This window comes from Genypterus blacodes, unplaced genomic scaffold (genome assembly GCF_046128005.1).
Source record: "Genypterus blacodes isolate CSIRO-AG114 ecotype Tasmania unplaced genomic scaffold, CSIRO-AGI_Gbla_v1 ptg000036l_1, whole genome shotgun sequence".
Taxonomy (NCBI): domain Eukaryota; kingdom Metazoa; phylum Chordata; class Actinopteri; order Ophidiiformes; family Ophidiidae; genus Genypterus; species Genypterus blacodes.
The window spans coordinates 3,486,207-3,497,852 of NW_027466849.1; the positions used below are offsets into that span (position 1 = coordinate 3,486,207).

Genomic DNA, 11,646 nt, shown 5'->3' on the forward strand with positions numbered 1-11,646 from the left:
TTAAGGATGCAAACTGATAAGTGAATCTGGTTAATTCTGTGTATATGTTGTGTGTATGTATAGGTCTTACTCCACATGCCTCCATCAGAACACACTGACTCATCACTTCATCCCTGCTGTGCTGTTAGGGTTCGGTAGAGATGCTGTGTCATTGGTGCACATGTTGCTAATCAAATGGTTCCACACACACAGAGGAGGAACATTTTCACCACTCTGGTCTCGTCTCAAAATGGTTGCATTTGGCAACAGTGATTTCCCATTAGTACAAATGCATCGGGATTAATTCATGATCTGCATATTCCACAGGAAACAACTGCAGAAGTGTATGAGTGTGCGTCCCATAGGGAGACGCTCCCCTGTGTGTAGCACAGTGCAGAGAAATGTGCAGTGGAACTCATCATTTCCAATAAGATGAAGAGTTACTGTGCACCCTAACCACACATGCATTAACACCATAAAGACAGAATGAATCACAACAACAACTGGATCTGAATATGAAGACACACTTTCAACAATGGCGTCTGACTCAAATCTATATCCCTCCCTTGGTATCAGATGTCTTTGATCTAAGTAGTATTGGCTCCATCTCCACAGTTAAACACAGGTCTCCCTTTCTCCTCTACCCAGCACCCATCACCCCACCCTCACCCTGACACCGCCTCTCACAGCTCAAATCCAATACCGTCCCCGGTCGCCATCATCTAATGTCACAGAAATAAAACTAAATGCTACAGAGTCCAGAACAGGAGGGGAGACGATGCTTTCAAACATCTGAATCAGGTGTGATCAGGATGGATACTCGCTCTAGCTCATACAAACACACATAGCTCCACAACATGTGTTCCTACATCTGACAAACACATATACCAGCCTCCAGCTGATGTGATTTCAGACTTTGACCTTTGCAGACACTCCATAACATGTTAGCATTTCCCTTTAATGACGCAAATAAGCGACAATGATTACGAACAAATGGAGAGGGAGTGTGTGTGTGTGTGTGTGTGTGTGTGTGTGTGTGTGTGTGTAAGATAATCATGTGTGAATTTGTGTGTGTGTGTGTGTGTGTGTGTGTGTGTGTGTGTGTGTGTGTGCTGCATGGGTGTCTGACAGGCAGAAATGTTGACACAAAGCCTTTCATCTAAAGCATTCTACAGCCCCGTGATGCAGGCAAGCTGTACATTTTGCAGACCGGGTTGGGAATTAAACCTCTAACCCCTACGTGCTGCACTGGCAATGTGCCTTCAATCTGAAGGACGGATTCTGCAGATGCGGAGAAAGACAGGCAGAATATGACAGACAGGCAGACAGAGAGACCGGCAGACGTACAGACGTGCAGACAGACAGCAGGACAGACAAACAGGCGGAGGCTCAGGGTGTCTGATGGCTGTCCAGATTCTCACGCTTTCACAACCTTCCGCCGGATCAGCCTGGCAGAAAATCAATGACGCTGCACTCTGGACTCATGGAAACGACAAGGAACATGTGACAGTCGAGCTTGTGAGAGAGTGAGAGAGAGAGAGAGAGTGAGAGTGAGAGTGAGAGTGGGGGTGAGAGTGAGAGAGAGAGTGAGAGTCAGAGAGAGAGAGAGAGAGAGAGAGAGAGAGAGAGATTTTGGATGATGATGATGATGATGATGATGATGATGAGGACGATGATGGCGGTGGTGATGGTGACTATGAAGCAATTGTTGGCAGGTGCACACGTGTATGTGACGGAATGTGTCGAGGCCCTAACTCATACTGCCTGACATACATATGGCAGCTTCAGTTACATTCCAGGGGCCTTTTTGCCACAATAAACCCATCGAGATGAGCCAAACAAGGGAGAATCAAGGCACCGATCATGCCAGGTATCATCAGCTGGGCACCATGGATCATATGCGCTGCCTGTTATTACGTAATAATATTAATATACCAGGTGTGTCCGATAATGGATACCTTATGCCTTTACGTAGGGAACCAACGGAGCGGACTGGAGGACAAAACACCCCACCTCTCGCTCTCCCCCCCCACCACCACCACCCACCACCCAAGGTGCCGCCGCATCGCTGCCGGTAAACCGGTACCACCAGGCCCCGTTCATGTCAAACAAAAGCAACTGCAAGAGCGAGTTCATATCGTCCGTGTCTATGTTTCCATCCCACACTGATCGATTCCAGACACACCGGCGCGGTTATTCTACTGCACGACTATGACCTCATTGATCACACGTGTTCATCCGTAAGTCTCAACATGATGAGTGGTGTTATTTACCTTCATGTCGTTGACAATCGCCTGGAACAGACCCCCGAGGGCCCCGCATTCCTTCTCCACGGTCTCCATGTTTGCCAAATCCACCATTCACCGGAATTTACAGAAGCGCGCACCAGCTGCGCGCTACCAACACCCGGCAGGAAAGGAAGAAAAAAATGCACAAAAATGTATATTTCCACAAAATAACGACGGGACTCTCCGGTCTCGGAACCAGGAGGGAGGGATGCAGGGGAGGGAGGGATGCAGCGAGAGGAGAGACTGGGGAGGAAAAGAAGAAAAGATGGACAAGCTGTCTGCTGCCCCAAGCGAAGGAAAGATGGATTGTGAGAGGAAAGATGGTCTCTCTCTCTCTCTCATTCGCTCGCTCTCTCTCTCTCTCTCTCTCTCTCTCTCATTCGCTCTCTCTCTCTCTCTCTCTCTCTCTCTCTCTCTCTCTCTCTCTCTCTCTCTCTCTCTCTCTCTCTCTCTCTCGTGTGTGTCTGTGTGTGTATGCGTGTCCTCTGCTGCGGGTCAGGCGGTGAGACGTGCAGATGGTTCCGACACCATCACGCTCATCTTGGCGCAGCGGCGCTTCGCTTAGTCGCTGAGGACGCGTGTGTGAACGCCGACGGAGACCCGGAGCGACAGATCGCCGTTCGTGTCCGTGTGTGTGTGCGTGTGAGTGTGTGTCTGTGTGTGTACGTACGTCTGTGCGTTCGTGCGTGCTGTTTGCGTTTTTGTTGAGAGGCGGGCTGTGATTGGTGCAAACGCGGTGGGCTCAGCGGTGCGGGGAGACCAGCCAGTAACACGATCTGTGCGAGAGAGAGCCGGAAAAAAGGAGGCTGGACAGTCTGTCACATGGCCACACACACACACACACACACACCATAAACCACCCAGAGAAAAGTCTCAGGGGTAAATGTCAAATAGATTTAGCAGCAGCAGAATGGTATGGGGTCACAGCCCCAAGTATGTGTGTGTGCATGTGTGTGTGTGTGTGACTCACCTGTCCAGTGTCATGTTGTCGGTGACCTTCAGGGACATTAGGCTGTTTTCATAGGATCAAAGTGGGTCAATATTGACGTTATGTTCTGTGTCATGTATGCAGCAATTCATGTAAATACAATGAATCAAACTCATCTACCTGAGAATGATGTCACCTCTGATCTGAAGTGGAAGAACAAATAAAAGTCAAAGTACCATAATGGAAGTAAGTCCTGCATTCAACTCATGAACTGTACGAACTCATTTAAATAAAATGTAATGTTGACATCTAGGATAAGATAAATACTTGTCTGTTTGGTATTTAATATGGAACGTGAAGTCCTAATGCATTGCAAAGTAATAAGTACGATGGAGTAGAATGTTTAAGTACTTTAAACAGTGACTTTCTACCCTCAGCTTGACTTTATTGCAGCAACTATAGAGCAAAAAATGAACGCAATATTGAGAAATATATGTATGTTTTGTTATGTATGTTGTATCATTTTTTGCTCTGCTATATTTAACAAGAGGAGGGGGAAAGCAGGAGCGGAGGAATTCACTGTGCTTGGGAAATTAAACCCTCTAACAGGTGTGTGAGTGTGTGTGTGTGTGTGCGCGCGTGTGTGTGTGTGTGTGTGTGTGTGTGTGAGTGTGTGTGTGAGAACGAGAAAGAGAAATTCCACCAACCTAACCCTAACCCTAACCTCTGCTGCGATGAATGAAACTTAAACAGACCCATAGCACAATGCTTCTAGGTCTTAAATGTGTGCAATTGTGAGTTTGGAGTTTTGACACCAAGACAGTACTTAGTGATCCTCAGTCACATAGTTTGAGAACCATGATGACCTCATGATACATAAGACAGGAAGTCGTCTGTTGTGAAAAGCGCAGCGATCTTTGAAAGCTGAGGATGAGATTTGATAGATGGGAAATATACACACTGTTCTTCTCAAGAGAACACAACGCCGCAAGCGATGGCTGCTGAGGGCCAAAGGCCAAAGGTCACATTGCTCTCCAAATATTCCCCTGACCGCAGACCCATCTTGTAAATAAGAAGTACATCAGGATTCTTCCTTGTATCTCTCTTTGGGTGAATCTCACTGTAGAGGAAATGCCAGAGAGGGAGGATTATCAACACAACAACTGATAATAGGCGTGTAGAACATATGATCCATGGGGATAAGCTCTCTCTCTCACACACACACACACACCTCTATGCTTGTGCTGAACTCCGAGCATCCTGACAGAGCACGGGATAGGCCTTTGTGAGCATCGTCTGCTTGTGTGTGTGTGTGCGTGAATACCATATGTGCACTATCCTGTGTGTGTGTGTGTGTGTGTGTGTGTGTGTGTTGTGTGTCTGTGGTGACCTTGACAAAAGGAAGGATGTAATAGGTATCATTTGCTTTTGTTTTTTTGGACAGTCCTTCCTCTGTGTGTGTGTGTGTGTGTGTGTGCGTGTGTGATTGTGTTTATGTTTATGTGCGTGTGCACGTGTGTTTGTGCTCATTGTCTTCCCACATCTCGTCTGTTTAGATTCTCCTTCACAGCCACCGTAACAGTCGGTTCAGCGTGGCCAATGTCCCGATTTGCTGGACAGCTGAGCACGTGTTGGCTCACAGACAAACCTTCCTCGTGACGTCTTCCTCCAAAGGGGCCACATCAGCTGAGAGAGCAAACATGCTTCAAACACGCAGAGAAGCCGCAGATTCCAGCCGGCTTGAATGGATTTGACGAGGTGCTGCCACATTCCTGCGTGCGGCTGCAGGTTTCTGTCTCCACACTGTCCTGCTGGTCCATGTGAGAGACAGACAGGAAAAAAAAGTCTGCAGGGACGCATTTAACCACAGGGCAGGAGTCTGTTTGAAGTGAAGGGGTGTGTGTGTGTGCGCTCTGGATGGGGCACAGCTAAAAAGAGAGCGTACACACAGCTGCTGTGATGTATTCACAGCAGCAAATATATTCAGAAACTTGTCGTGACTCATACAAAATGCTGTTTATATCAACACGGCTCAGATACGCTCAGTGTCAAGTCAAGTTCTGAGTCAAGTTCCACCCTGAGACAGGCAGGTCACAGGTCAAGAGTTTCAGGTCCTGCATCAGTCCCAATGTTCTCTAACAATAAACAAATTCCTAAAAGTAAGTTTACAACACATTCATCGTCTGTCATGCAACACAGGCAGAACATGGACTCAAACACACACACACACACACACACACACACACACACACACACACACACACACTTCCATACAAACATAAGTTCCCCGTCTAGTGTGGTGGGGTCAGGGGGATGAAACGTCAGCTGACCGTAAAATCAGACGACTCAGCATTTCCTTTGAGAGGAAACAGCAGCAACTTGAGCAACTGACACACCGAGACGAAAGAGCAGAAGATTTGTTTACCAGAAATGTGACCTTAGAGCTTTTGGTCGTTGGCGAACTTCCATCTGATGTCCTCAGCTTCTCTTCACTGTTTTGGTCACTAGTTATGTTGAGTTCAGACCACTTATCTCAAACTGAACAATTATTCATACAGTAAACCAAAACATCCGCAGCAGAGTGACAGTGAAGACCAGCAGGCCAGAGACTTCCACTGTCCTGGTTTGTGTTGCTCAACAGGGACGATGTCTCAGCCCACGTGAAGCTCCATGCATTATTTATGACTGACGTAATGAATTTGTCCGTCTCCTAGGTCCGTCACTTGCCTTCGTCTTTCTTATTTCTATCTTGTGAGTGTCACTTCAGCTCCAGCCGGCGTGTCCCTGGCTGCGTCTCATTTCACGTCACAGTCCTGATTGGCTATAAATTATAGATTATGTGATCTAAACAAGCCAAACAATATCAATGACTGAAGAGGAGACGTCAGGGTGGAGACAGAGCAGAACAGGTGACTTAAGCCCTAAGGTAGGAGTTGACAAAATGAGACGTTTACACCAGGGTTTTGTACACGCCGTGTCTGGATTATGACGACGAATACTTCTGGTATGATACATCGATCCAAATCTCCGTGCAGTTCTTTAACTCATTTGGTTCAGAGACGACATTCCTCTCTGTTTGGGAGTAAACAAACAACAAAAGTTTCCTGTGAGGTCATCCTTGAGAGATGGGGCCTCGAGACATGAGATCCAGACTCATCCAGTGTGCAGGCGGGACAAAACAACAAGCTTCACGATGGGCAGAAGAGGACCTATGGAACCACGAGTACCATGATTAGTATGGAGAGCTGTTGAGACCCCAATTTGAGACCCCCAGTGCTTCACCCCCCTCCCCCCGCCCTCTGTATGTCACAGCAGAATGTAGGTCTACGCTCGCCTACAGCCATCAGCAATAATCAGTTCTGCCCCAGTTACTGACGCATCTCACAAACGATACACAAACACACACACACACACACACACACACACACACACACGTATGCATGCACAAGCGTGAGCTGCCTTCATGAATAAACGCTGTGCAGACGTATGCAAACATTTGAGGCTCCACATACACATACACACACACACACACACACACACACACACACACACTACTAAACACCTGGTCAAGCTGACTTAGCACAGCTGGAGTTTAACGTCTGACCAGCGTCACAGCTCAGGCTTTAAGAGGCCTCACGATGTCATCATGAATCAGAACCATTTGAACATTACATTACATGAATGGAAGAACAATCTACATGTGTCAATAATCGATGTGATATGAGTACTGACATTCATGTATTATGTCCCATTAGATTAGAAGGTAGTCAGAGTTGTAAAGGAAACACTGCTTAAATCCACCAAACTCGCTCAGATTTCATTCAGTGTTTGGCGTTATGGCTATCAATGATCACGTCCTTTTACAGAGTTCGCTGTCATTTCAAGTGCTGACTCAGCGTGTAAAGGGAGAATTGCACAGTGACTCACTTTTCCCAGCCACATTGAAACGCTTTACTGGTTCATTTGCTGTGTTACGTTTGAGACGAGCCTTTAGGTCAATGTAAGACCTAACCAGAGCTAACCAGGAAGTGACCTCATTTCCACTTCCGGGTCAGCGCTCGGACCTGGGAAAGCACCACATGTTCTTCATTGTATATATTTTACAGGCTACCACTGAAGTTTTGTGACATTTTCACAAGAATTTCAATGTAGCATATGAGAAATATAGGAAGAAGCCACATTTACATTATTTATGCAAGTTACTGTAACGTTTTTGGTTCACTAACTGCAGGAAACAAAGAAACTGAAACTCCATTTTCTGTAAGTAGATAATAGAGAATGGTGTGATCGTGACGCCTCTCTGAGCTGCGTTCTTCAGGTCTCACTACTGTGTTCATGCTGCAAAAAACACACATTAGCCTTCATCTTCAGAAATAAACCATTGATGGGGATTTAGTGTTTGCGAACACAACATCGCTCCCATTTTTAAGTTTAAGGAGATTAAAGGAACGGAACAATGAGGTGATTTGTTGTTCCATAATTCAAAGCCATGCGTCCTTCCTTATCATAGACGCCGTTCTGCCGGACCGATTGGAGTTTGTAACTGTAACCGTATCCACAGAGCACCGTACTCTAAATCCTATCTTCCTGGCGGGATGATGGACAGCAGCAGAGGGAGGTGAAGAAGAAGAAGAAGAAGAAGAAGAAGAAGAAGAAGAAACAGAGGAGGAGAATCTGCTCTCATTCATTTTTCACTTTCGTTGAGTGAATTATGTTAAGGCCGTGCTGCTTTGCATATCTGTTACAGAGCCGGACCCCCAGTGGTGATACAGTGAGAAGCTTTAGTACCAACAGAGACACACACACACACACACACACACACACACACACACACACACACACACACAAACAGAGAGAAAGAGAGAGAGCGTGGATATTATTCATAAATTCCTGCTATTGTGAGTTAGTGCACACATACACATACACATGCAGCATCCCAAGGGAGCTGATTAGGGCGAAATTTGTCATCCATCCAACCAACCTGCACCCCCCACCCCCACCCATGCATGCATACCACCACCCGCCACTGCCAGCTCGATACAGTAATACACACACACACACACAGGCTCAGAGCGCAGACACCCCACCCCCTCATATGGTATTCCTTCTTATTAATCTATTCTCTCTGTTAAATAATCCATGAAAATGTTGTGCGTGTCTGTGGATTCCTTTCCAACACACACACACACACACACACACACACACACACACGCACACGCACACATGCTGGATATATGGATTCACATTATATTTCTCAATTTGCACAAGCACACACACCTAGCCAGGATTTGCTCACACACAACATTTTCAAAAATGCTCTGAAACGTTAAGTGAGGGTGAAGAAGACAAAGAAGCCACACGTGACATCATCGTAAGTGCTAATATTGCCGATCACACAAATAAAAGGCTTGTGTTTGTCTATTATGCAAGTTATGAGTGACATCTGATATTCTGTGTATGATCTCTGGTGTTATGGAAAAAGGTAAAGGTTGGATCGGTGCAGACTTTATCCTTTAGTCACAGTCCAAGAACCTGCTGACTGAGATCAGGTCAGAAACAATGCACTCTGGTCTTTTATTTCTTCACATTCAAGTGACAAAAAGTTCAATTTCACACTTTAGAATTCAAATCACACGCAATTCCTGACATTTTCACACGTAAACCAACTTTCACATGTTGGTGATTACTGTGACCAGAGTCTCTGAACTAATCTGTACCTAATCTAGAGGAGGCAAAATTTAAACATCAGTTACCACCACAGTTCCAAGACCTCTGCTGACAAACTCAGCAAGGTAATGAAGAGAGCAACACCATAACATAATCTGGTCACTGTCTGAGCTGAGATGCAGAGCTCATGGTGAAGCGGCAACGTGCCCCAGATACATCACATTGTCTGGGAGCAACGGGGCTGATCAAAGGAAAACTGTGGAAAAACGAGGACAACTTACTCAGAGTAATATGATGATATGCTTGTTAGGAGGATCACTCAATTCTGAAGCTGAAGGAAGAACTCATTGAATTTTAGTGCTGATCCTGATCCAGTGTTTGGATCTTAAAGTGAGAAATGTCAATGAAATAAATCTGGCATATTTATCCCGCAATAGAAGATCAATAAACACAATGTGGACTACAAATGTATACTTTGTCTGGTTGCAAACAACAACAAACAGGAGAAGAAACACATTATGATGCCTTTATGATGCAAATTCAGCAGCATTTGAGATCATTTAACAGTTTAACAGATCCTTGTTTGGCCTTGGCGGAGAAATGACCCCCCTCCCACTTACTGCACGCAGTGTTTTCATGGAAGATCAATCCTCACTAGCATTTCTAATAAATTGACTTAACGCAAATAAACAACACATCTAAATGTGAGAAAGGGGATCTGAACAAAACACAGCCACGAATGCTTCACGCCCAAAGCAATCATCACACTGCTGTGCCTAGTTTTGTTATGGATTTGCCACATGTGCAAAATATTATATGAAGCTTGTCAGCGTAGTTTCTGAACAACAAAGACGAAGCTGCAAACTGCCAACATCATCAATAATTGATTCAGTGCAAACTCTCAACAGCAGCTCACATTAGATTCACAAAATATTCAACATGCAGTCTAAAGGGCAGCAGGGTTCAATCAGAGACAAATATAAAGGTCGGAATAGTTTCATAAAGTGTGTCTTTGTGTGAATTGATTAAACTGGTAGAACGTCTGACTTGGGGCGAAAAAACAAGAACTCACAAGTAATGAGAGAGGAATTCATCTCCAGTCTCAATCCTCAAAGAGCCAGCAGGGCCGAGACAAAACCTCCCAATCAAGTGTTCAGGTTTCCACACATTCCAAATATGGATATAAAAATAAATCCCCTTCTCCTCTTCCTCCTCTTCCTCCCCCATCTTTTTTTCCATTCTGCTGTGTAAGTGATATTGAGATTTAGGGGTCGGTGTTTGTTTTCATTCCATCATTCTACACACACTGTCTAAATAAGGGTTTTCCATTTATGTGAAATTTAGTACCAGGAGTCCCCTCATTTTAAACTGCAATTTATGTAAACCGTAGACATGATCCAGACTGTTTCCACATTTATGGGTAGATGTTGAATCAAAATCAAGAAAGCCACGATTTAGGCCCAAAACAATGTTGATTCAAGTTTCCTCCACCAGCGTCTGAGTAAAGATCAGCGCTTATATATGTTAAAGGAATATTTAAATATCTCCTCATATTAATAGATACATTAAAATATTTAGTTAATATACTTAGACTGCACTCAATCATTCTACTTTGTCTCTATGTGGGTTTTGCATATTAGGTTTGAAGAAGGGGACTCTATTAGATTATGATCTGTAGGCATTATGTCATAGCTTTGAATCGCAGCCTGTGAAAATAAGCTTGTGACTAAACTGTGAGAAAAGTAGAAAAAAGAGAGAAAGGGAAAAAAAAAGACGATCAGAGCTATAAGTGTCAACAAAAAAATTATTATTTACTGGTGGAATGAGAGAGAAACGATATGTCAGATCTGCTCAGATGTTTGCTGTGTGATGAAAGACCATAACAAACTCAGCTCTGACTACAGTACATACTTAACATGCAGTAGTGTTCATTAACACCAAACTGAGAACAAAACTTACACCCCAGCACATTGGAATACATTCCATTGTCTGTCTGCTTTGATGCCGAGTTCTGCGATGACGGTTTTAAATTCATATAAAGCAGAGCGTCGCCCTCTAGCGGACAGTTACAGTAAGTGCACCTCAACGCAACATCTAAAAGACGAGCAGTAGAGAGTTACATTACATTACATTACATCCCAGAGTTGACAGTAGAGATGCTAAATAATGTAGATGTTGAAGAGCTTAATTTGTCTTCGACTTTGTGAGAGGAAAACTGTGGTAATATAAGTGCTGGTCGTTGGTTGAATTTCCCAAATTCAGTAACATAACCTCATATTTAATAAAAAATAATCTTGTAACAAAATGTAGCAAACTAAAGCATAACAACAGCACATATTAAGTATAATTTGAGACTGGCAATGTATATTAATAAAAATTAAACTTTAATACGATAGGATTTAACAGCAATGAATCCAAAAATGTTCTTAAATATAAAATGTATCAATAATAATAATCCTTTTAAATGTTCTGTGTTATGTTTATGTTGTGTTTTTGCTTCTTTGTGTCCTGTATGTGTTAACATTTACTATTAAACGCATCTGGGCCTGTAGACTATATAACCTAACTCAGATAGTTGGAGAGAGTAATAAGTGTGTTATTTAACCGAGGCGGCGCCGGTCATTCACTGTGGCGCTGTCAGGTGCTGGTGGCTCCAGTGAGCATCAGCCAATCAGAGAACCAGAACCATCCTTAACATCGCCTCTGCCTCCATCCTATTGGTTGAAATTTTGTTACGAGTCGCGTTAGGGGCGGAGCTTGTGCCATCGCGGTGTGTGTGTGTGT

At 44.3% G+C, this 11,646-nt stretch overlaps 1 protein-coding gene across 1 annotated transcript in view; it reads right to left on the minus strand.

Annotated features, from left to right (window-relative positions):
• Nucleotides 1-2,905, minus strand: part of mtss1lb (MTSS I-BAR domain containing 2b) — a 42,598-nt gene extending 39,693 nt beyond the window's left edge. Inside the window, exon 1 of the mRNA XM_076147030.1 lies at nucleotides 2,253-2,905. Coding sequence (XP_076003145.1) covers nucleotides 2,253-2,339 — 87 coding nt within the window. The 5' untranslated portion in view covers nucleotides 2,340-2,905. The remainder of the gene's footprint in view (nucleotides 1-2,252) is intronic.
• Between the last annotated feature and the right edge of the window lie 8,741 nt (nucleotides 2,906-11,646).